This window comes from Corylus avellana, chromosome ca9, assembly GCF_901000735.1.
Source record: "Corylus avellana chromosome ca9, CavTom2PMs-1.0".
Classification (NCBI taxonomy): Eukaryota; Viridiplantae; Streptophyta; class Magnoliopsida; order Fagales; family Betulaceae; genus Corylus; species Corylus avellana.
In genome coordinates, this window is record NC_081549.1 from 4,345,625 (window position 1) to 4,372,603 (window position 26,979).

At 35.2% G+C, this 26,979-nt stretch overlaps 2 protein-coding genes across 3 annotated transcripts in view; both read right to left on the reverse strand.

The window, feature by feature from the left end:
- Nucleotides 1-8,808, reverse strand: part of LOC132162608 (ABC transporter A family member 1) — a 37,044-nt gene extending 28,236 nt beyond the window's left edge. Inside the window, exons 1-7 of one of the 2 annotated variants that reach the window (XM_059572881.1) lie at nucleotides 8,575-8,808; nucleotides 8,009-8,088; nucleotides 7,437-7,605; nucleotides 5,678-5,760; nucleotides 4,103-4,319; nucleotides 320-549; nucleotides 125-185 (exon numbers count right to left, since the gene is read on the reverse strand). In XM_059572881.1, coding sequence (XP_059428864.1) covers nucleotides 125-185; nucleotides 320-549; nucleotides 4,103-4,319; nucleotides 5,678-5,760; nucleotides 7,437-7,605; nucleotides 8,009-8,088; nucleotides 8,575-8,661 — 927 coding nt within the window. In that variant the 5' untranslated portion in view covers nucleotides 8,662-8,808. Of the gene's footprint in view, nucleotides 1-88; nucleotides 186-319; nucleotides 550-4,102; nucleotides 4,320-5,677; nucleotides 5,761-7,436; nucleotides 7,606-8,008; nucleotides 8,089-8,574 lie in introns of those variants that run through there. The other variant, XM_059572882.1, reaches the window with a different exon arrangement.
- Nucleotides 8,809-18,345: 9,537 nt separating this feature from the next.
- LOC132191750 (AP2-like ethylene-responsive transcription factor At2g41710) lies at nucleotides 18,346-22,284 on the reverse strand. The gene is made up of 9 exons (XM_059606840.1): nucleotides 21,928-22,284; nucleotides 21,672-21,754; nucleotides 21,544-21,552; nucleotides 21,348-21,436; nucleotides 20,932-21,005; nucleotides 20,808-20,858; nucleotides 20,201-20,259; nucleotides 19,372-19,997; nucleotides 18,346-18,920 (listed from the first exon to the last, which is right to left on the reverse strand). Exons 1-9 carry the CDS (start codon nucleotides 22,146-22,148, stop codon nucleotides 18,867-18,869), a joined length of 1,266 nt encoding a protein of 421 aa, XP_059462823.1. The 5' UTR covers nucleotides 22,149-22,284; the 3' UTR covers nucleotides 18,346-18,866.
- Between the last annotated feature and the right edge of the window lie 4,695 nt (nucleotides 22,285-26,979).

A 26,979-nucleotide genomic window follows, 5' to 3' on the forward strand; every position in this document is an offset into this window, starting at 1 on the left:
AGGCAGATAATAGATCATTTTATACTAAATTGTAAGAACAAAGAAAAAAATTATATAAATTATCTAAATGCATAGATAGGTACTCAGCTTTATGCCAATTTCAGTAACATAGCCATTAACAAACCTTCTCAATCACAGAATAGCTTATCAGGCGAGAGATTGGATAGAGAAATCCCAAAAGATACCTGCCCATCCCAGTTGCAGGTCACCAAAAATAGAACATTGTATAAAATCAAAGCTATAATCATTAATTTCTGATAAATATAATACAAAACCAAAAGGATCAATAACAAATACATAAATTTCAAGAAGTACATACAATACACCCATAACATTCTTAATGATGGACTGGAACTCATCATCAGTGTATTCACGAGTTGGAAAGGGAGCTATTCTTATGCTTGAAGGGCTAAATTGCATCAGTGGCAACTTAAGCGAGGAGGCTGTGCCGAAGGATTGCGCTGAAGTAAGTTCTATATTTTGAGAGGTAGAGTTAGTTTCAGCTTGCTGGGAAGCAAATATAATGAATGCATCCATTACTTGTTGAAGCTGCAAAAAGTATGAAATCATCAATTACAACTGTCACAAATTTCCACAAAAGTGGTCTTCAAAAATGATGTAGTTGAGATAATAATCCGACTTCAAAAAAAAAAGAAATAGGACTTGAAGCATGATTATGGAACAATGCATGCAATTAATTTAAAATGAAACTGAGAAAGAGATCAAATCATGATTACTACATATACATAATATGCATGGGAACACTTTTACTCTTCCTTTTGAATTTTAAGGACCTGAAAAATGATAAAACGACTTGAAGAAATTAGCTCTTCTATTCAAAGGACCTCATGCAACAGCATGACACATGTGTGCGCATGTGTGTAGGCATTGTGACCTACAAGGTAAGAAGACACCATACTTCGATTTTCCATCAAAGCCAGTGGTTCTCAACAGGAAACAAAGGGACACCCCATGCTAAATCAGAACTTAGGTTCTCTTTAGAACCTAAAAGCCAAAATCTAATTTCATTGTTAATACATGTTATGAGTTTAATTCAACTGACTTGAGAGTTTATAAAACCATAAAACCCAAATAATCATTGATCTGAACAATTAAGATGAGGCGAATCCTAGTGGTAAAATATAATCCAAATTGTTGAGAAAAATAATGTTGGGCGTATATTATTTTCTCCTACATTAATGTTTACTTTTTTGATAAGTAAATGAAATAACATTTTAAAAAAAAATTGATAAGTAACGTTGAAAAGCACAAAGACGCAACCCAAGTACACAGGAAATATACAAGAGATACACCTAGACAGCAAGAGGAAAAAGATCAAGAAAATCATAAAAACTAGGCAAATAAGATAGTCTAAAGCAGTTGTTCAGTGGTAAAGAGTATTGAAGAAGAAAGACTTTAGTTTCACCACTATACTCTCACAGTCTTCAAAACTTATGTCATTTCTTTGAAGGATTTCTTTTCCTCCAAAGACACCACATTAAGCAGGACAAAACCATCTTTCACACTGCTGCACTCTGAAGACTATCACACAACCCCTTCCAACAAGTGAAAACGTCTACTACTCATTTAGGCATAACCAAAATAAACCCAACATGACTGAATAGCATTCCATAAGGCACTAGCAATTTCACAAAGGAGTAGAAGATGATCCACATACTTTCACTCTTCTTACACATCCAGCACCAATCAATCACTATGACATACTGCTTCCTTAGGTTATCCATGATAAGGATCTTCCGTAGGACAAACGACCAAGCAAAAAACACCACTCTCATGGAGACCTTGTTCCACCAAATGCTCTCAAAGGGAAAGAAGTACTATTATGAGGAACAAGGACATTGTAGAAAGATCAAACACTGAACAACCCTATCTTGGAAGGGGCTCAACAAAGCTTGTCTTCACCTCTCCATTTCAATCTAAAGGTGTACAACAAATTTAAAAATGAAGCAAAGACATCCATCTCCCAATTGTGTGCCACTCTGATAAAGCTTACATTCCACTGAATAACTCCAAATGATCTACCACGGAGGCATACCTAACATAAGCAATATTGTACAAATCCAAGAAAGCTTCCTTAGGGATCTAATCCCCACACAACATGGCATACTAGAATTCAATCTTGGAGCCATCACACACTTCAAATCTGGTATGACTAGAAAACTCCCTCAGTCGCTCCTAATATTTTTCCATAACCTCACCCTATACGACCCATGAACCTCATTTGAATACCACCACCCCACGAGTTGCCATATTTAGAATCCACAAGGCCTCATGCAAATAGCACCATAGCCACTTCCCCAAGGTATGGTTGAAAAAAAGCAAGTTTCAGACCCCAACCCACCCTCAGAGATAAGAGAACAAACCATAGACCAATATGGGATTGAGCTGTACTTCACCCTCCATCCCTTATTCATCAGGAGATGATATATCTTGGACATCCACCTCCCAATTATGAATTGCTCTTATAAAGCTTACGTTCCACTAAAGGGAATCACTAGAAAGCTCCAAATGAACTGCTACAAAAGTATCCTTCACACAAGCAATACTATATAAATCCATAAAAGCTTCCTTAAGGACCTTCTCCCTACACCACACATCATGCTAAAATCTGATCTTGGAATCATCTCCCAACTCAAATCTAGTATGACTAGAAATCAACCTCAAACCCCTCTTGATATTTATCCATAACTCCACCCTATACAGCCCATGAGGCTCATTAAAACACCACCCACCCTACAAACTACTAAATTTAGAATCCACTACAACTCTCCACCATGTCTCTCTCTCATGCACATAGTGCCACAACCATTTCCCTAAAAGAGCACGATTGAACATCAGCAAGTTCTAAATCCCCAACCCTCCCTCAAAGATCAGTGAACAAACCTTGGACCAGCTAACCAAGTGAAATTTGAACTCTTTACGTAGCCCACCCCATAATTAATCTCGATGAAGCTTCTCTATGTGGTTTGCAACACCAGCAAAAAGGGGGAAAAGAGACATGACGCATGTAGGTAAGTTGGAAAGGGTGCTCTTGATATGGGTAACCCTATCTTTTCAACAACACCATCGCAAACAAACTTGTCCTTGTAAGGGGCTCTCAACGGAAGACCAAGATACTTCAAAAGCAAAAATGAAACCCCGCAATCCAAAATGCCAGCCAGCCTATCCACACTATCAATATTACCCACAGGAACCAATTTCAACTTAACCAGATTAATCTTCAACCTGGAGACAGCTTCAAAACATTAAAATAAAGCATGTAGATAGCGAAGGTGATCAAGATTGGCCCCATAAAAAACCAAGTGTCATACGCAAATAACATGTGTGATACATTAATCACACTAGAGTACTTATCAAAAAAAACGTTAACCACACTAGAATGCCTAAACCCCAAAGAAAAGCCTGAGAGAAAACCCCCCATCAATAGTTGCAGAAAGCATTTTACTTAAGGCCTCCATGACAATAACAAACAAAAAATAAGACAAAGGGTCTTCCCATCTCATACCACGAGAGCTACTAGAGAAACTAGACAGATTTATAAGTGAATAATCATATTCATGACCTTAATTTTTATAAATGATTTTAAATTATAAAATAATTGAAGAATTTATGATTAAACCAAATCTGTTAATGATTTGGTTCAGAAAACGTTAAGGTCTAGGTCAAGCCAGGGACATCCCAAAGAGGCAATCTGGAAAGTTATTCCTACTTTATTAATGTGGAGCATTTGGAGAGAAAGGATTCGACACCTCTTTCAAGACTATGAGTCCAACGTGCTTTTTCAAAATTCCTCTTTTCTGAGATCTTTTTTGGATTGGATTGTTGCACACATTCCTAACTTTTCCTCATCGGATTTGGCAAATCTAATTAATTTTTTAGATTGTAGAAGCCTTTAGGGTGTTGGGCACTCTTGTATGTTATTTGTGTACGAGGGCTCTATCCTTTTCTTTCAATAAAATTATTATTTCATTAAAAAAAAAAAAAACTATTACCAGTGTTATAATAAAGCAGAAAAACAGTAGTAAAAAAAAGAAGAATGTGTTTAGAAAAAAAAAATGAAGAGGTAACAATGCAATCATACAGTCAAAAATCCGCTGAAGCTATACTGCATTGTTGGTACAGGACTGACACCCAGTTCCAAGTCATTGAGATAAGGACCATTTACGTCCATGATGGATTTAACATTAGGAAATCCCGAGAAAGCCCATGTGTGGTTGAGGCGTATACTGTAATCAAATAACTGAGGACCTTGATCATGAAACACTACTGCGCCTTCGATCTTTGGATTTGAACAATTCCTTAAAAAAGAAAAAATCCATTAAATTTGTCAGTGGATGGCCCAAATAATCTTGAAAGCATATGCAGCATATGTTACAAAGACATTGGCTATGTTTGTTTCTGCGTAAAACATCTTCTAAAAATATTTTCCTGATTCCCCAGTATTTAATGTGGGCAAAAAATGTTAGTCAATGGAGATTTTTTTTGAGCAAACCAAAAATACATGCAACCAAACGTAAAATGGCTTCCACTTTTTGGCTGGTGATGGTCTATTTGGGGTCTTTTAGGCCATGGGTGGCCATAGGTGTGGAGAGGCTTCACTATGTTGTGAATCCTTAACCACAGTGTAGGCTTTTCCTTTTGGTTAAGCGGGGGACGAAGAGAAGTTTTGGGGGGGCTCATAGTAACTATAGTTTTGAGAGCCGCCACATGGTTGTGTGTAAGGAAAGGCTGCAGTTTCAGCTATGGGTAGGCGAGCGATTGTTTTAGGTGATAGGGGTTCTGGCATTTTGGATGTCAGTTTATGAGTGTGAAGTGGTCATTAGCCACAGTGCTATCTGTGGGGGTTTGGGTACTGATGGGCCTGTATTGGCGGTTGGATCCAAGAATGTAGTATCATTTTTGGTCAAAAGGGGTTGTTTTGGTTAGGAGAATGCCCATGTTGCAATACGAGTCAATCAGTGAAAAACATTTTCAAGTCCATTTTCAAGAAGGCACTTCATCAACTACGGAAAATCAGTCATTTTTACATTCCAACAGAAAATGTTTTACGTCAAAACAACCACAGCCATAAATGAAAAAAACAAAACAAAACAAAACAAAAACAAACCAACACCACCAACAACAGCAACAACAAAAAACAAAACAAAATAAAACAAATTAAGAAAGAATGGATAACTCCAAACTACTAGACTAGTTCATATGAGTAATTAAATGTGTTTTCAAGATAATAAAAGCAGATTGTAAGATATTTGAGTACATCAGAAACAATGCATAACAAGGCCCACATCGTCTTCATCCAACATGACTTTTCATAATAAAAACATCTTAAGTGGTCATGTGGTACAAAATATAAAGAAGAATTGAGAACTTAAAACAAATTTAAACTTGAATCTATGGTTGAACTTATAGTTGACAAAAAAACTAATCAGTTTTGAAGAGTTCTTAAAGTTTATGCAACAATGAACCAACACAGTGAAGCCTTCGAAATAATCAAGTTTGTTATCCTCTTTCCTTCATCAAACGAAAGAAAAAGGGGTCAGTTTTCCTTCTTTTTTTCCCTTAAATTACTTTCTATGATCACCATTGAGGCACACAATAAAAGAACTCCATCTTCAGAAAATGGCCTAAATATAAATACCATTAGAGTATGACTTACTTGACTTGATTATAGCTACCGTAGAGATCCGAGCGTATGTAGGTTTCCAGGTCTAATTCATCTTTGTAAACTCTAGTAACTAGCTGTAAATATGAAATGAAATTCATTAGGCTTGAAGTTAAAAAATAAATAAAATCTTACCAAGGAAGTAAATGAAGATGATACAAAAACTGTATTCCATGTGGGTTCATGATACAAGAAAAGCTCAATAAGAAATCTCACTCACATGCCTTATTAACACATATGGGGGAAAAAGCTTTTTTTGGGTGGGGGAGAGGAGGGAGGGGAATGGGAGCCTTTGTCTTATTTAGGAATCTGATAAAAAGAAGCCAGTGTAGTACATGACGAATCCATCATGTCTCCACTAGTGTTTTGGAAAAACAAAGGACTGGAAGACTTAGCTCACAACCCAAGATATGACATTGACATGGTCCCCTTTCATAAAATTGGTTAAGATCACTAATTTGTAGTCCTAAAGCCCCAACTGAGAGCTAGCAGCCCTGCTCAAAAAGGGGCCTTATGCCAGCAAATTTGTAGAAAGCAGAAACAACATATATATCATCGTCATATCCACAGTATTCACCCAAGCCCATGCTGCCAAGAACTCCTAAAAAACAGTCATGAAATCTCAACACTAAAAACCCATCACTAAGGGAAACCCATATATGATGAAATGCAGCTTTAGTCAAAACCTATCATTTGTGCACATAGACATAACTGTAATATTAGAGAGTTCTCATGAGCAAAAGTTGTACAAAAGCCAAAAAAAAAAAAAAAACATTCTAAAATCATAACACCTCCTTCATGAACTTGTTTGCATTTAGCTGCATAGCCACAAGTAAGGCCCACACATGAAAGGTAGTCTTAAAACATATAACTGCACCATCTTCTATAGCTTAAACTTGTGTCTATTAGTAAAACCAAAAGCCCCCTCTCAATTTTAGTTGGTGTGAAATTCTCCATGATGCACATGGATGGAGCAAAACAGCACCACCCAAATGACCTTACCTATGACCTATTTCGTTATTATATCCATGCTACCCATCCACAATGACTTGGAATAAATAAACTAAACATGATGTAAATCCAAGTTGTCCAAAGTTAGAGTCTATCCCTCTTAAGGCAAAAATGAGATTGACAAGTGCTTTTGTTAAAAAAGTGCACTATCGCGTCTAACACTATGGTAAGTTTGCCCCAAGATCATATTCTAGGGTTCAGGCCACCCTGCAGTGTACACCATTTTAAAAATGGAGATGGAATGTTAAAGTCGATAAGGCAAACAGGAGGAAATCAAGACACAACAGTAGGGACCTTCAACTGTCTGTATTTAGTAATACATTGCTCATATGAAAGTCACATTATGTGTTAACATATTACAAACTTTAACACTAAATTCACATAATATCAAAGATTACTTCAATGCACCATCCTCATTCCACTTCAAGTCTTTAGCAATTGTCTTAATTGATTGGTTATGAAGAATTAATACCGTAAAATAACCTCCATGGTGGAGAAAAGGAACTGAGAATTGATACCATAAAATAACCTCCATGGTGGAGAAAAGGAACTGAAAGCATAGATAGCTGAGGAAAATATAAAAGCATGTCCTGAACATATAAATATATTTTTGATGAATTGAATATATACATATATGTATTCATCAATGCATAAATATGGGGACCTTAGACTTACCCATGTAGGATAAGAGAGACTAGCAATGAAATTTAAACATACATACTTGATACATAAAAATGGATACCTTCAACAAGGGAAATTTCATTGAGATTAAGTTAATCATTGTCCTCGTCTCTTCTGTATCTGGTGCAAAAGCCAAATACTCTCCCTTTGCCAACAACGATTCTAAAATTTGTTGGAAACTAGGAGATTCTCCTTTGCCCACTTCCACAAACATTCCTTTCCGGATATACCTGGTCCAATTGCATAGTGCCATTATTTCTCACAAAACCATAAATGTCTACCCAATGTTAAACTAAAGACTTGCAGGCAATGAAAACCATTTTGTCTCTTCCTTTCCTTTTCATTTTTACAAAAATTACAAGGAATATGTTTCTAGGAACAAATGTCATAATTTTAATACGAAAATTTTCGTATTCAAAGATCATAGTGCCATACCCAATATCGGCATTAGTTAAGGTTAAATCTATTTTTTGTTCAACTTCTAAAATGCAAATAATTACCAACTAGATTTTTGTTTTCTTTTGCCTGTTTCTAGTTTTTTCAGACACCAAACAGAGAGTAACACAGATATACGCATATGAGAGGATAAAGAAACATCAGCATGCAAGAAAATCAGGGTCAATGAAGACTCACGGCTGTGCTGGGTGAATTTGGGTATCGACTTGCGTCCTTACTGCTATTAACAACAACATCACAACCGTAGGGAGCAATATCTGCCAGACAATTTATATGAAAATTTCAGGGGTTTTATTGATCCTTCAGTGCCAAATTTCCAAATGCAAAAACACCAAAGTCAGCATACACAATATCTCCTTAAAAATACCACATTATAGCGAAAAAAAAAAAAAAAACAAGATGAACTAACTTCATTACAGATATCAATTACCTCACCAGAGAAAATTAAAAAACAACATAAAAAAAAAACCAAGCTCAACTGCAAAGAGTCGCAACAAATTAGTCTCACTAAAGCAAGATGATCATCGAAGATATTAACACAGAAACAAAAACATAAGGAAATGAAACACAACATTCAATTGCAGTGAACTCGTAACACAAAATAAACTTCGCAAAGAAAAACAAAATAAAACAAGTTCTTAATTGCTGAATGGTCAAGCATAAGAGTCAAACAAACAACAAGAGAATCAGTAATTAAAAACAACCAAGTCTAACGAATTCACAACCGAAAAAGGAAAAGAGACCTCAGCAGCGGTAGTGAAAGGGTGACGGATTTTGAGGAGCCAGTTCTTGCGGAGCATGGCCTTCAACTGTCTCCGCCCAGTTCCCATCTCCGCAAAACCCTAGAGAGAGAAAGAGACACAGTTTTTTCTTTTGAGAGAGAGAGAGAGTTTCAGAAAGGCATGGTGGTGGTGGAGGTAGGGAAGAGGAAAGGAGGAGGTGGCAACAGGTCAAGACATTCCTTTCGGTTGGACATTGGAGTTTGCACACTGCCGAATAAAGATCATTATTTCTGAATTAATTAATTTAATTTAATTCGGTCCAATTTCTTTAGTCGTTTATTATTATTCCGCCCAAAAGGCCAAAATAAATAATAATAAGGATTTGTATGTTTTCGGTGAAAATATTTTATACGAGATAAAAGCGGATTGGTGTAACCGTTGAAAGATAATGAAACTGATTAGTTTATTCAATGTCATAGTCGCTTTTTCGTTGATGGCAATTCTTATTAATTAACTGTTGGACGATATCGTGAGATGAGAGATGTTTAATGAAGGCGATAAAATGGGAATTGAGAAGGAAAGTGATATTCGGGTCCCCGTTTGGCAAACTCTTTCTCTTTTCAATGTTCATGCCACTTTTTTCGAAAGAAAAAAAAAAATCTCTAACATAAAGACCTTTTTTATTTTTTCACTTTCTATTATTGTTCAAATAAAAAGAATTACTGCAAAACAAAATTATTATTATTATTATTATTATTATTATTATTTTCTGTTAGCAGCCTATGTGTCTGAAGGCGATTGGTTGCAAATTTGATTAAATAAATTATTGATAATTTGGACAACGAATGGGGAAAGAATCTTGATAAGGTTTCCATGTCCGAACAGGTAAGCTTTGAACCTTAAATACTTGTCCACAAAAGTAGACCCCATCAAAACTCTCTCGTATTGACTGTTTTAATTAATTATAATTCGATTAGGAAATTGCTATCAATCCCGATCCTTATATGTTAGGTGGATGCGATCCTTCAAATTTGTTGCTTAAAGTGCATATAATTCAAATAATCCCACTAAGAAAAAGGTTTGAGGCTTAGCTGCCTGTGCGATTTAACCAACAAATTTGAAGGAATTCCAACCAAACGAGGAAAGTTTGATTAAATGTTCAATTTACCATATATTAACAAAATCTTGTACTTAGTTATGCATACAAAATTTCTCAACACTATCCAATAAAATCTTATGCAATATTTGTGAATTGTGAGGTTGTCACACTTCTAATTATTTGGATATGTCTCATGCAGATTCCAATTTTCAGCAATTTGATGTTTCTATTGCTAGTAATTCGAACAGCAAATATAAAATGGTCGAATAAGAATAGTGTTTGGCTAAGATTACACATCCCTCCAAATGATCCAGTTCAATCCCTTCTTTTTATAGAGTGTTTTCCGCACATTGTGGTTAAGGGAGAGGTCCATGGGGCTAACTGAATTTGATTCTATTGATCCTCATTATGTTGGACATATATTCGTCATTTTTCAAAAATAACAGAATGTCAGTAATTTAAGTGACAATGACTTAAATATGATAAATGTGGCTTCTTTCTCATGCAACTGTGCACTCGTTTTTCTTACTCAAGCTGGTCTAGTCGGCTTAGATCAGGTTGGGTTGAGCCAACTAGCCGACCTATTTAGTTGGGTTATGTCGGCCTAGATTGGGAATTGACATACAGCTTAAAAAAGCCCGCTTATAGCAAATTTATAGTGTGACACACGAACTATCAACTAGTGAGTGCAACCTCAGCATAGCCGCAGTGAGCTTCTAGGAATTTTTTGTCCAAATTTTATAAAAATCCGACAAGAAATGAAGGGGTTAAGACTTAAGAGGCCTGAAATAGTTGGGGGCAATTTGGAGTACTGCAGAATTCACCCGTTTTTAGTACACCTCCACAAATTCCAAGAAATCCCAATAAATAATATGCAGTATATGGACGGACGCCTACGAGAAAATAAGCAATAGGCAAACGAGAAATTGGGAGTGAGAATTCAATAATTCGTGATGCGCAAATAAATAGCAAAAATGGCCGGTGTCGGCTTGTACCCGTCTTCAATGAAAGCCATCAAAAAATAATTCTTTAGGCTTGAGTGCAACTGGGAAGGTGGTTGTATACGTGTAAGTGGTAGAGCCAGCCAAATCCGATGGGTTGTAACTTGTGAATTTGAAATGCTATTTTGGTAGCCCCCACCAGCATTACCAAAGGTCCAAAGCTTCTAAGTCGGTGGTAGATTATGGTTTATTGCGTCATGGTCCGCATAGAATATTCTATGGCATCTGGTAAGATTTTTTTTTTTTCCTTTTTTTTTTTTTTTGAGGTGGTAAGATATTTTTGATATTAGGATTGTGTACGTCTCACTTGAAGTGCTTAATGGCCAACAAATCACTAAAAGGTTAAATTTTTAGATTTTTTTATTTATTTTTTATTTTTTAATCCTTATGATTCATAACAATTCATTTTTAAATTATTTACAAACTAACATAACAATTCATAACTAATAAAATAATTAAAAGAAATTGATAAATCAAATTTTATGTTTGATTATTTCACCACCGACGCAACATTTTGAAAAATAACTGTATAGTAAAAATTGTAATATTCTTATTATTAACGGGTCATAAATACCGATACAACGTGGGATGGTCAATTATTGTTTATTTTCATTAATATGATTTAAAAGATGGGCCACATATCATAGGATATGGTATCGACAATTTCAGCAACTAGAATGGTAGGTTATACAAGAAAAAAAAATGGATTTATAAATAATTAATCTCCTCTATTAAATAACAAAAAAAAGGCAATAATTTGTTACATAAAAAATAATTGTAATCTCTCTTTGTGTCTCTATTATTAGTCATGTACTTAAAAAAGTCATCAATAAGCAACTTTCAGAGGAAGCAATGCACCGTCTTTTTTCTTTTTCGTCACTTTAAAGGCAGAATAAGACATAACTGATGATGGAACATCGATATATTATTAAATATTATCCTTAATTTTGCCCTTTACGATAAATCACTTTAGAAGCTTTGAGTTCTTCTATCTTTCGACGAATTATCATTTCATCCAAATTTTTTATTCCGACTTTAACTAGTGTTCTATGTTCAATTACATAATAGGGTTAATAATTTCTTTAGTATCTGGGTTTTAATGTTTTTATTTTTTTTTTATAGGTTTTAAAAAAGACAAATCTAATATTTCAAATTTTTAAAAAGATTGAATCACCACCTCCGTTAATTTTCGTCTATCTCTTTGGCTTTAGGAGTGGTTTTGGCCACTCTTTTTTAGCCCTTGGGGGTGGCTGAACTATCCCCTTTGGCCTTGGCCACCCCTAGTTTGACCTTGTGGGTGGCTGCCGTTAATTGAGATGGATGAAAATTAACGGAACTGGTAATTTGATCTTTTTCAAAATTTGAGGTATCAGATTTGTCTTTTTTAAAATTTAAGAAAAATAAAAAATTAAAACATTAAAACTCATGTATCAAAAAAGTTATTAACCCTAAATAATATTTAGTTTAGTTATATTTTATAAGTATTTTTGTCTTTTTACTTTTTGAGTAGACAAAAATATATTTTTCAATATAACCAACCGAATATTATTTCTTTAAAAAAATAAAAAAAAATAAAATTTTTTTTAAAAAAAGTAAAAAGTAAAAATTACTGTTTAGCATGATGAACCTTTTTGAAGCCTCACGCAAAGCCTCAACAGTAAATCCATCCACAACGAAACTTCAAACAAAATTTTGACGTCCCAATCCGACTAAGTTCATGGTATCCGTCACAGACACAATTTATAAATATCATCAAGGTGGTTGGTATGTGCGGACAGCCAAAAGTTCTCCCGTGGATCCCACCATTTGAAAGACCGCTCAATGGGGTATTGGTTCGGTCAGTGTCATAAGGGCATTTTTGCTTTGAAGTCAGTTAAGTTAATTAGTTAATTAACCGAATTTATACCAACAATGAATGTTTTCACTTTTAATTAGTTAATTAACCGACTTTATCAACTTTTTTCTAACTACATAATTAATAAAGCATATGCTTTATAAATAAAATAATAATAATAATAATAATAAATGTATAGAACACAAACCAAAAGGACAATCACAAATCAACAAGACAAAAAAAAAAAAAAGGAAACCTACAAGATAAATTCAAATTTCACTTGAAAAATTGGTTAAGTCGGTTTACCGATGAAAAAAAAAAAAAATTCTACCACCTACCGAACCCATTGCCAATCGGTAGGCAATAAACGATTAATCTGCTCATCCCTAGGAATGACCTAAAAGAGTTTAGACCACATTTATGCTATCACTTTAAAATAATTAACTGAATTATAATTATACTCTCTAGAAAGTACAATCACCTACTAAGGAAGTTAGAGTGAGATATAATACCTACGAGCATATTTATAATCCACCCATTTAATATGGAACTAAATTTATGAGGTATTACAATCTTTTCCACTCAAATCCATTGTGTCATCATTAGGGCTCATATAATGCAGTGACTCAACACTTCATGGTATTACTAAATTGCTCTAATATTATTTATAACGATCTAAGAAAAACAATAGTCATATCTAGGTTAACATTATTACTCTAAAATGATTAGTCAAATTATAATTGAAGCTCTAAAAATTAACTTATAAAGCCTAATCTCACGTAGTAAATAATTAATATGAGATTTAGCATTCACGAGTATTTTTATAATTCACTCACCCAAAGTGAAAAAATTAATATTTCTAATATAAGACTAACCTTTTGGGGTGTCACAAACTTCTCTACTCAAATTTGTGATGTGCTCATCAAGGTTCATGTCATGTAGTATTTAAGCGTCATATGGTGCTATTGAGTTACTCTGATATCATTTGTAATGACCCGGAAAAAAACAATAGTTACATTTAAATGACCCCTCCTAATTAAATGACTAATAAAGTTACAGTTGGAGCTCCTTATAATCACTTATAAAAGCCCAATTTCATCCAATAAGAAATTATTGTGAGACTTAGCACCTATGAGTTATTTTACAATTCACTTGCTTAACGTGGACAATCCAAATATAGGACCATCTTACAGAGGTCACAATCTTCTCCACTCAAATATTTGACATGACCTATATTATGTAGTGGTCTAACACTACTACATTATGTTTCTAGTTTGCTCTGACTTCTTTTATAATGACCTAAGGAAAGCGTTAGCAACATATGTAGTATCACTCCAAAATGACTAATCAGTTTATAATTATAGCTCCATAAAATCACTTATAAAGTCTCACTTAATAAGGGAATCAATGTAGAATTAGCACTTATAAACATATTTGTAAAGCATCTACTCAATGAGGGCAATCCACCTATCTAATATAGGACTAACTTTACTAGGTATCACAATCTCCTCTACTCGAATCACTAGTATCTTTGCCAACCCATGTCATGCAGTGCCTCGACGCCATGTGATATTATCAAGTTGCTCTAATACGGTTTGTAATGATTATAAAAAAAATAAATTAAAAAAAAAAACGATAGTCACATTTACACTGTCACTTTAAAATGATTAGTCAAATTACAATTGGAGCTCATAAAATCACTTATAAAGCTAAAGCTCAGTCTCACATACAATCTCATACAATAAAAAATCAATGTAAAACTAATTAGTACATATAAAACAACTTTATTATCCACCTACTCAAGATAAACTATCCACACACCTATGAAACTAATCTCCCGGGTGTCAAATTTAAAAACAACACATTAAAGGCTTCTCAAATTGTGATTAATGCCATCCAAAACTACCCCCAACCAGTTGATCACACATATTGTGTAGTGACATTCACAATTTACTCTCACTATGAACTTTGAATAGTTCAAAAGGTTCACAGAGACACGCAAATATTATAGCAACGTACGCACAACTTAGCCAAGTGGGCTGCATGCAGCCAGCCGCCTTGCCTATCATCCATCTACTTCCCCTGAAGTAGGTGGGAGTGATCATGGATGAGTTAATTAGAACCCTTCTAATTATCTTCATCAATTTTAATTTTCTTGTTAAAAAAGAAAATAAAAGAAGAAGTTAATAATTTAGACAAAAAATTAGAAAAAAAAAAAGAAGAAGAAAAGTAGGGGCCATGACTATCACCTCCGACCGGCGTCCACCATCATCAACACCAAGATAGAAGTCGAGTTCTGGTGCTTCTTTCTTTGTTGATGCCTCATGACTCAACTATGAAGGGTTTGGAAGCAAAATGGGTCTCTTTAGTTATACGCATGCATGCAATTAATTAATTATAAAAAGTTTTACACATTTCAGGTGAAAAAGAAAAGAAAAAAAGGACACGTACATAAATTCCAGAAAAAGAAAAGATACATAAATTAAGAAAGAAAAAGACGAGACAATAAAACAATTTATCATCTCATTTCATATCACAGATCGAGCAAAAGGCACGCGAGTTGTCCCTTTCTCTTCTGGCCTTTGAATAAAAAATCATTAAATAAATAGTAACATCTCTTCCTCATTAAGTCATTGTTGTTTCTATTATTCTCACCAACCCAAAATGTTGCAGGAAAATGAAATTTCTGCTGATAAAGGTTGCAGACAAAAGGAAGGTCCCTAAGCCTTTTTTATTTTTTATTTTTGAGTAAAATCTACTTAATCTCTTCAAATTATCACTCTAATGACAATCTGCCTCTCAAACTATTAATTACGATAAATTACTTCCAAAACTACTAAAACAATGACAATATACTCTCCAATGCTAACAAAATGACGAAAGTACCCCTATATAATTTTCAATAAGACAAAAATATCTTTAAAATTTGAAAAAATAAATAAATTTTAGTATTTATTTTTTATTTTAGTAAAGATAATTTCGTCCAATGTTAATTTAACAGGCTAAATTTAAAGTTATTTGATCCTTTTGGTTTTTACAGCAACATATTTGTAAGTTGCAAGAATGGACGGGCTTGATTTGCTCAGGAAAGAAAAAAGGACGGACTTTATTTTTTTTCGAAAGACGAAGTTTCGTAGTGGGCCCAGACCTCTAGCCCACATTAGGACTGCAGTTCTCTTGGCTGTCGTATGATGTTTTAGTTCGGTTTGACACGCAACAACGTTTGGTGGGACCAAAAGGAATAAAGGTCTCTTCAGTGGACAGTGGAACCCACACTGATAATCAGGCTTTTCTCTTCTTCTTTTTTTTTTTTTTTTGTAAGAATCTTCTTCTTTTTTTGAGAGGTAAAAAAGTGATAATGCTGGAATTATTCTTGTGGAACTTTGGATTTTGGAAGCCAAAGAGAGAATATTTCTTTTTCTTTTTTTCTTTTTTCTTTTTAAATAACTTGGCTACAAAAAAGAAAAAAAAATAGACATGTTTTATTCCAAACTTCTTTCAATCAAATTTATGAAATTGATATATATTTTTAGAGTATGTAATTTATATGTATTTTTAATAATGTACGTGAGGATTAAATGTTCTATTACTTTATAAAATTGCACGTAAAAATTACATATTTTAAAGATAAATGTCAATTTAATAAATTGTGTTTGATGAATTTATTCCTGACATAGTTTGAAGAAAAATTTTATATAATATTTGAGATATATAATATTTTCCCACAAGTTTGGTTCAAGCATAAACTCATCATCCATATATGAAATTAATTGTTTTTTAGACAATATTTAGTGGATGATCTCGGCTTATGAGAGTGGGCCTTAAATTCGCTAAATGTCTAATCAATTATGATTCATATTATGGAAAATATAAAATCAACAGTTTTTTTTTTTTTTTTTGACATGTCCACACAAGAGGGGGAGGGAGAATTCGAACTAGTGATCTCCACTTCATGAGGCGTGGTTTCCAGCAAGAATGATTAAAATGATAATCTACCACAACAATATGATTTGATGGGTTAGTTTACATATATATCATTAACATATGATTTTGTTTTCACCCAATTTAGACAATTTTATGTTGCATAAAAAAAAAAACAAAAAACAAAAAAATGTATTTTCAGAGATATTATCAAACAAGACCTAGATTATTATGCAAATTTTTTACAATATAGGAGAAATGCAACTTAAATCCATAAAATATCTTAGGGTTAAACCACCATTCTCTTGTTTTTGATGGTTTGGTCAGCTTAATTGTTTGTTGCAGCCTTAGTGTTGAATATTTGTTTAAGATTCAACGTGGACTGACGGTTCTCTACCGTGCCCCTCCCTATTGGTCCCTTTTTCAATTTCTTTGAGGACATCAATTGCACAAAGAAGAGATGAGAGAGAGAGAGAGGTATAAAGTCTGTTAATATGTTTTGGGTGCATTTTACATTTTTTTGTTTGAAAATGTGTTTTAATGTGACATAAATGTGAACATTGTTTTTGCGTTTTAAGGAACATTTTGTGTTTTTGAGTTGTTTGTTAATGTATTTATCTTGAAAATAGAAAACAAAAGCACAAAGAAAACATAATATTTTATACTCTGCGAATCAATATAATATTAACATACCGTGTAACCGAAAAGTTCTGTAAGCAATTGTGATTCCAATGACATAAACATTGCGAAATATCAATTTCAAGGATAGAAGATTTAGGTTTACCACCAGGTTGATGAAGGTGGCAGAGTCATGGATAATCCTTTGATGCTCATCTACATATGTGGTGGATTGAGACTATCCACATTGCCATCGCAATTTCTTGATCATCTTAAATCCCATGGTGACTGTGTGGTTAGAAAAGTTCCTATTTTTGTATTGTCAGCACTATTTTATAACGCAAACATGATGGTCTTTATTAACTCTGTAAATTTTCTTAACAATAATTAATTAAAACTGTCATGTCAGCATTGTAAAATAAAAATGTGATACATAATATTATTCGAGAAGAATAGTGTTGCCTCATGTTCACCATTTTGTTGCGGTCAATATATTTGTTTAGAGAACAAAGGGGTAATGCGGACTTTTGGGATTGTTTTATGCAAACTAGTCCAAAAGCAAGTTTACTTTTTCGTCTAATTATTATTTTCTTAATGAATTCAGAAGCAAGTTAGCAATAGCAGCCAATATAGGCCTAACAGAGAACAAATGGGAAGGATGAGGTTAATGGTTTTGGAGTGTTTTCTTAGAGACAGATGTGATGACAATGATCATTCAACTACTACATTTACCTGGTTTAATTTTTCTTCACCCATGTTATGTTGTGTCACGTGTACATCTCAAAACAGTTTTCGGTTTGGAGATGTGCTTTAATTTGTTTGCAATTTGCTATCATGTGTTCTGTTTGGGTTCTCCTTTGGGCTTCTTGAAGCTTGGTTTGCATTGAGTTTTCATCAAGTTCAATAGCCCAACCAAAAAAAAAAACATCAAGTTCAGTAGCCCAACCCAAAAAAAAAAAAAAGTTTCTGGTGTGGACCGGAAATTGATTGAGCCATATGGTTTGGGACCATTACTTGGGCTTCCTTTTGGGCTACATCGGGTACAGCCTTAAGTTAGAAACTTAAGCAGAGCTTGATTTACAAATTTGGGATGCCAGAGGTCCCCCACACATTAACCCATTAAGGTAGTTTCGCCCCCTTTATATATATAAATATATATATATGGTGTGGCTCTCTCTCAAGGTCCAGGCAAGTTTTTTGTAGAGCCAGTTTTTCCCCTCAAAAACTGGTGGAGCAATTGTGGTATCAATCTGAGAATATAGTTCAATGTAAGATGCATCTTTAACATGGAAACCATAAGGTTAGGTAACAAGGAGATCAATACAAAAATAATTTTCTGACTTATTAACCAGAAATTAAGCTCCATCATCTTACATACTCAAGTGTTTGCTACATGGCAGTAAAGCCAGAATAATTGCAAACAAATTAAGCCAAATGCATTTGAGATGTTACTAACAAGAAAATAAGACATCAGCATCTGCAGATACACTAATTTGCGCATGTTACAACTAGCTCCTCTTATTTCTGTACAAAAATATTCAAGAAAGACTGAAATTTTCCCTATTCAATTTCTACGTTATTATGAACACGAGGACATATTTGTATTTCCTTTCTATATCCCTAGATCTGATTGTAGAAATAAGCCTGCAACCATCAAGTAAAAATCCTCATTCTTAAGATAAATAAACTAAGCTCTCCATACTCTTGAGTCTGAGCTCTTCATACACTTCCTGAGATGTTTGCTGATGTTTGCTACAGAGTGCATAAACCCTTCCAGATAGAAGAAGTCAAGGCCGATTTCCGCCTCTCACCAAAATTTAGATAAAAAGGAAATGTGTTGTTATTCCTCCGCATGAAAGAGTGTGTAAGTTGAACTGGTCTCAGTCTTTGTAACCTGCAGGCAACGGTTTAAGCTTTTTTAGGGTTGTATGGGTATAGGAAAATGCATTAGGGAAGAGATCTCCCTGATGCCATCTTACCATTAAACCTGGGACTGGAGGGGTAATATTACAATTGTTTTCAAATAACTCATGGATCAGTTATTGTCCCTGCCATCGCATTATTGTTAGATACTAAATGCACAAGGTGTTAGGGTCAATTTCTTAATGTTGTTTACTGATAATTAGTCTCATGTGGTATAAAAGAGATGCACAAACTCTTCTCCTGTCAAACTTTACTATTAGCATCAATCTCTCCTGTCAGATATTTTTGGAAATAATGCATAATAAGAAATTTAAAGTAACAATCTCCATAGCTTATAGCATTGTCTTATTTTTTTTTTTCTTTGGGGATGAATATTTTCTTTAGTTCTTAAGAAAACAAGCTCTCATAAGAAATATACCAACCTCAGCTGTGCGAGAAAGTCCAGTCGGAAGAACAGGAACAAGAGACGTCCAGAGAATAGGATCTACTAAGGGATCAACAGTATTGTAGCTGGTCATAAGCGGTGCAGATAAGAAAGGAGTCAATGGGTAGACATTTCTCTGAAGAGACAATCCCCCACTCATTCCTAGTGCAGCTCCAACTCTCCCAGTTCCAACATCACTTGTGGATTTCTCAACTGCCTTGCCATAGTCCATCTTGTTGATGGTATTTTTGTCTTCGTTCTCATCATTATCAACGCCGTTTTCTTGCTTTTTTGATGCTTTCTCTTGCAAACTCTTGTAGGCAGCTGACCGTGACAAGATGCTCAAGGCAGAGACGGTAGAACCTTTATGCTTTCTTCCTTCATTGGGCACACCCAATCGTGGCATCTGGTATGGTTCGGTAGGCTGAACTTCCCATTCCAGTGTTTTCAGTTCAACACCAATATCTCCGGCATGCTTTGTTTCTTCCGATGATTTTGTCCCAGTGTATCCTTGACGAGTTTTATTGGCCCCCCACCACTTGATATAACTTGTCAAGTCAATCCTTCTTTCACTGCAGAAAGTGGCAAAATATTCACTTTCTGCAGCTGGATCATCGCCTGTACCTTTAAATAAGATAGACCAGTAATATAGTTGTTAATGCTTCACGAGCAAGCACAAATGGAAGAAATTAAAAATAAAATAAAAACAGAAGCTTATATTTGCTAATTTTTAGGCAAAAGATGGTGTACTCAGTTATTAGGTGAATTTGTACTCTCATAAAAAAAAAATTGAAATTTGCTTGAACATAAAAGTCATCAGAACTTACTATAATGCATACTGTTGAAGTAGTCAGATCCAGCCATACCACCAAACGGCTCCCATCGACTGCTTTGTGATAGCATCGGGTATGGAGTAGAAAGCAAAAGCATAAGATCAGTAATGATCAAATCAAAGAAACATCAAGTACTTCAAGCATCTACCAATAGGAAAGGAACAACACTATAAAAGAACTAGTGATTTAATCATTCTGTTCCAGGTAGCATGCCAGACAATTAATCATAACTCTATCAATATTTTTCAAGGAATATCACACTAAATTATTAGATTTCTCATAAATGAATTCAGAGAAGATCATTAAAGAAATTGATAACATATGTTATACACTTCCTGCTGAATACTTCACTAAAATTAAATTTGATTAACAAGAAAGAATTTCTTTCTCCCCTTGGGGTCAATTACTTATATATAACACACACACACACACAAAAAAAAACCTTTAGATGCCTAAAACTCCCTAGTGGGTAAGAAACCGTTACAGAGTGATTTCCACTAAGTGCTTAAGATTTTCCAAACCAGCATTCCTTGGGAAAAACATGACTTACTAACTTATACTCTGGCAGCAAATATTATATATTTTGCATGCATGAAATTACCTGGAAAGCCCACGATATTTAGAAATTCCTCTTGAGAAACCACTGCTCTTTCTGCAGAGAGTATCAAATATAAGGGACACTGCAAATTCAGTTAAACAAAATAAATTTAAAAAGTAAATCACACCTCCGCAGGGATGCAAGGTATTCTTCTCTTGAGACATTCTGCATCTCTTCAAGATCCCTTGTATAATCAGTAACCTGCAGCAAACATATCCCAAGTCATGAAGATAGTAATATAAAATTGGAAATGGGAAGAATCCTATGAGCCAAATAAGGAATACAAGAAAACACCTTTTTCCTTTAACTACAATATTTATACAAAAAGATCCAAGTTATAAATAATTAGATCAATAAAAATATCAGTATCAAGTTGACGGGGCTAATAAAAATCAGAACCAGTGATCAAAAGAAGTTCATGAGACCTAAAAATTAAAGAGAGATCAAGAAAAGAAACCATTCTTGAACGATAAGAGAAGGACAACAAGTACAAACGGATTCAACATAGAAGCTTATTTTTGTCTTGAAAAGTGGTTAACTAACAGGAAAATTAATGAGAGTGCCAGGGCCCCAATATTTTAAGGCAGCAAGATCATAAGCTCTAGCTGCAGCCTCCTCATCATCATATGCTCCTGTTACACAAACGTCCTTTATATAAGATAACGTCATTAGCAAGTTTACCCACTAAAGAAGAAAGAAAGAAAAGATGGGAAAAGATACGTTACAGCCACTAACTCACCCAAGTAAACTGGAATAATGATTTGTGTACCAACCATCCCATGCAAGAAACGAAAAACGGTGTCAGCAACACAGATAAACAAACCTATGGGTAAATTGTTAGATATTCCTGTGGAGGGCGAGAGAGACCTTGTTTTCCCTTCTTATTCTGATTCTGGTTCCAGGTACTTTTGTCCCAAAGGTGAGCCTCATAACGACCAGTCCATCTATGCCTTTTGTTCCATCAAAATTGGAAACGACGAAGAAGAGTCAAAATTCAAACCAGCAAGCAGATTCGACGCTAATACAAATTCTCGGCGCAGAATAAACTCCGATTCGCGTGAATTTTCTCAGCAACCAAATATATTTCAACAGAAAACTAAAATATTGAGAGCCGGAACAGTACCTGGTGACTCCACGGTAAATGGAGCTGCGTTTTCCGGCGGCGCAGGGAGGCATTTTGCTGATGCGCTCCTTGGCAGTACATCCTCTCTCCTTCTTTGCTTTCTTCAGTCCTCTGTACAGCAATAGCTGATCGTTCGCTATCACCGCCTCAGACGCCTCTGCCCCGCCGCCACCACCACCGACTTCCGATTTCAAACCGGGATCAGAGGAAGACGAAGCCATAGCTGAATCCAAACCCTAACCCTAGGAGAGAGAAAAACAGAAATCCAGCAACAGAGGAAGAGAGTGTGTTTATCTGAGTGTCTGGGGATTTGGTTTGCTTTGAATTGTTTTTTTGAGCGACTGTGGAGGGGAAAACTACAGTTAGAGGGTGGGGAGGACTGAGGAGAAGTTTGGAGGTGGTGAATTTACGGATACGTCCTGATGCTGATTAGGCAATTACGTAGGGGGGAATTAGATCAGTTGGGGGTAGAAAAGGGTGTAACGGCTAGGATGGGTGGAAGGGTAATTGTGTAATTGGGGTTGGTTTGAAAGTGTAGGAGGCCACGTGGAGGTCCATCGCCACCTGTCTGCTGCTTTGTCAAAAAAGCCAGTGTAAACCTGTCAGAGGGCCACATTTTTCTCCGAAAATTCCACCGAAGCCAGTCGTTATCTCTTTCACGAATCATGAGTCATGCAAAGATAGTGGGACCCACCCGCCTCCACGTACAAAATCTATTGATTATTGTTTTTGTGAATCATGAAATGTTAACACCTTTATTGACCATATAGTATAATCATTGTCATTATGTGATAATTACTTACAGCAAAAACCCATACGACTGATAACGTGGGATTTATTTATTTATTTATTTTTAAAAAGTGGTTCATGTGGGATAAGAAGGCAAATAAATATTATAATTAAGTGTGAAAATAACATTATTTTGTGACACTTCGTAAAGTTAATTCAGTAAATGAATCATTAAAATATTTTATGAATGTTAAATCTCAATTTTTTATAAAATAAGGGTGGATTTTATATATAATATTAGAGTTCCTTAATGTTCACAACCTAGGGAATCCTGCTTGATAGGTGCCCCAAAGCAAACAAGCCTTTGCCTGGAATGGATGTCCTTAATGTGGAAAATGTCAAACATGCATATCCTGCAGCAACTGGATATCTAACTCGAATCGGTGACTCTTGCAGGTTGTGGCTTTATGCTTCTGCTCCACTTGTCAATGGAAAGGTGGGATGAAGAGCATCTTTATTTGCTCACCAAATTTTGATCTGGAACTTTTCCTTTCAAGGATTCTGTAGAATTACACAATTCATATGAAGTTCAATGGACCAATGTAAGGAAGAAAGCAATAGATTGATAGAAGAAAGTGTGACAATGCAAGTCCTAATGACTCGAAGAAAGAGAAAATATGGCTCTGAATATAGACCTTATAGATCATCAAGGGATTCCCATTAGAAGTAATTTTTCTTGTATGAATCATACAAACTTGAAGTTCATCAGTTTGAATGGTTTCATAAGTGAAATACTGGAAACAGGATCGTGAGCCACAACTTGGTAAAGATTCTTTTTCAGCTCTAAGACACCCTCCAATCTAGATATAAAGAGAAGGCAACTAATTTGAAAAACATATCTATGTAGGTCTCATGGTAATACATAAGTTCATTCACTTGGATAAATGACATGGGAAAACATACAACAGCTCATAACTTTTACAGAGTGCACAATGTTCAAAATCTGGTTCTGCAATTAATTTGGTCCTAGTTACATCAGCATATGGAGATGGCTTCAAACTTTATAGGCATGTGTTTTGCAAGTGAAGTAGGAATCTTTTTGCAAATCAAAACAATAAGAAATTGTGATAAAATTTCTATAAAGTTGAAGTTAGTTCAATTTCCTAGCTCCAAATCATTGTTGCAATGCTTGAAACTGCATTGCAACTCCTTACAAGGCTAAAGATCCATCCTACCAACATGTTATAGCATTACCTTCTGTTCACAATCATGTAATCCACCTAAGAAAAGAACCATATTTTTAGATACTAGGCATGATTATAAATTTGTTGAAACCGTAAGGAGCACTGAATTTAACAAAAAAAAAAAAAAACCATAAAGAGGAGGGCCCCGAAGAGGATACACTCTCTGACCCGCTCCCTGAAATGTAGGATCCCACTTTGCAGAGCCAGACATTGCCTCAAAGCCTTCTTTATCACTGTTCTAGAAAAGCCAAGAATGATATTATTTGAATGAACTCCTACGTTCTTGTGTCTAGAAATTCCACAAGAGTAAACTGCATGACAAAAAAAAACGTGGAGACAAAACCAACAAATCAGGAGCCTACTATCTATGTTTAGGCATGCTAACATCATAACTTTATAATGTCAGTAAACCCCATTAGCTGCTTTAGGTGATCCGTATACATTAGATAAGCAAGTTTAAAAAAAGACAGAAGTTTACCAGAGAACCAAAAGGAAAGAAAAGAATAAAAGAAAAAGAACAATTAGAAGACCCTAAATATAATCAGGCAAGAATGTCATTCATTTTGCTTGAATGGTGCTGCTACATACAAAGAGGTGACGCTTCACAGACAATAAAGTCAATTTGTGCAACTGCGTCAAGGTCAACAAATAAAGAACTGCCCAGACAAAAGTTAAAGAAAAATAAAATTGAATCAGTCATAACTCAATGTGGATCAGCATAGCCAACAAAATCTAATTACCAAAGCCGTCACAACTGAAATCTAGTTACATGCTGCAATCCAATCCATACACCCCACTACCTCTTTCTCAGCCATGTCACAAAACATCCACACACCCACTACTGCCCAACCAACCAAAAATGCTAATGAGTGGCCCTTTCCATTTGTGCAGTAGATGTGCTGCCTTTGTCCTTGTCCCTGGATCACACCACTGTCCTCAATAGGTTGGAATGCCTACATCAAACAATATAATGGTTGAAAAGTTTGAAAGACAATAAAATGTTAAGAGCACTCACTTGCACATGCTAAACAAATTTTAGAAATTTTCTCCTCATGAATAGAAGAAAATGTCATAGACAAACAAAAAATAGAAATAGCTAAGGACATTCATAAAATTTCATTAGAAGAACAAAAGTTCACAAATTGAGGCAAAGTAGAAAACTGGGAAACGTCATGCACACTTCATATATTTCCACACTATTAGCTAGAAAAACAATTTGGTACACTTTAATAGAAAATGACTCATTAATAAATCCGACCGAATCTAAACTAACATGTAAAAAGAAAGGAATAGCAAGACAAAGCAAGCAACTTACAGTAAAAAGGAATTTTGTATGACAGAGGGGCTCTCCACCTTATATTTGTGGGTGCTCACCACAAATATTGCCAAACTGTCGTCCAAAGGAACCACATCAATTATGACACAATGAACATAACCAAATGCGAATTGTGTCATATTGAACCTCTTGTCCTCTAAATGGAGTATAATAGGGGGAGAAGGCTCCTTGCATTTATCAAGAAATGAAATTCCACGACCTTTAAGATTCCCTAAAAGCCACTTGTCGTCGTCCAAACAGTAGACAAGCAACATTGCATCATCTGTTATCCAATACAATTTGTAGCCCACCGCTAAAGCCTTTCCTCCATCATATCCTAGAGGGCATTTGGGGTGGATGTAGCGCTCAGACAAAATTTCCCAATATCGATGGCTTAGGTCGTACTGAAAAAACTTAGCTTTTCCATCTAAAAATGGTTCGCCACTTTCTGTAAGCGATGCAATTAGAATCCTGTTTGGGTTCTCAAGGGCTGCACAAATATAGTGAGATTCCATAGGAAATGGAGGCAGGGCCAAGGTATCCCATCTTCCAGTGATGGGGTCATAAACCTCAATCGGAGGGTGAAGGCGAGAGTGATAAAGCTTTACAAAGGAAACTTCCTCGTATTCCTCTATGAGCCCTTCCTCATATTCCTCTTCCTCATATTGCTCTTCCTCATATTCATCTTCCTCATAATCCTCTTCCTCATATTCCCAACAAATATCCCAACAAGTAGTAGATTCAGTTAAAATATTCTCACCTACAATAAAGAGCTTACCATCTAGCAATAAGCTTTGAGGGTCAAGTCTCGGGAAAATCATGGACGCAGCAGGAAGCACGTCATCGATAGGCCACCGGTAGACATCCAGCACATTCAGATTGGGAGAAAACGTAAAACGATCCGAAGACGACGAGTGAAGTTGGCCACCAAAAGTGTATATATTGGTGCCTAGGGCCGCAAAGCTTGACATGTGTGGCAGCCTTCCCTCCCAGTACGGAAAAAGCTCCGGTACCTCACTCCCTACCGGTCCTTCTGCAAAAATCTTGATTTTATACCATTTGTAATATAGCATTCCATAAGCTGCAAGCACATAAGGGATATATCCTTAAGTGCCTTCTTTCACCCGAGTTCTGTGAGCCACAGAGGCAACTCCTTAGATTAATACCTTAATTTCTCTATTATTTTTTTTTATCAAATATGTATCTTACTTGCATATTGCTTTGTTTCTACCTAACTTTCTTGCTGCTGTAAGATGTAAGCTAATTTCTGCTTGCATTATATTTTCTAGATATCTAGCTACTGCGTCTTCTGATAACTCTGTCAAGATATGGAATGTTGATGGCTTCACATTAGAGAAAACTCTAACAGGTATTCATCAAGTTACAACTTTCTATTGTGCTTGCCGTTTTCTTTGCTTGTCAAAAATAGACCCGATAGTTACTATTGAGCCAAAGTTGATATTGATTTTGCTTCTCCATGCATGTACTTTCCAGGACATCAACGCTGGGTATGGGACTGTGTGTTCTCAGTAGATGGTGCCTATCTTATAACAGGTATTTGTATTAAAATCTCTTTATTTTGAGTACCTGACCCTTGATAATTTCTCTTTCAAAGCAGCTTGGTTCTACTACTTAATATTTAGGATTTAGGCTATTATGATCTATTAAACAAATCTTCTTTCAAACCATTTGATTTGGCACGCACTCTCTCATATACATTTTCTAGAGTAATACAAGAAGCAGCTCTTCCTAGATTATATTCAC

Coding starts and splice junctions, on each gene's coding strand:
- LOC132191750 (XM_059606840.1), bottom strand. CDS start 22,148: ATGGCTTCGTCTTCCTCTGATCCCGGTTTGAAATCGGAAGTCGGTGGT. Junction 20,859..20,931: donor TACCTTGCATCCCTGCGGAG/GTGTGATTTACT, acceptor TACTCTCTGCAG/AAAGAGCAGTGGTTTCTCAA. Junction 18,921..19,371: donor GACTTTCTCGCACAGCTGAG/GTTGGTATATTT, acceptor CGTTGCCTGCAG/GTTACAAAGACTGAGACCAG.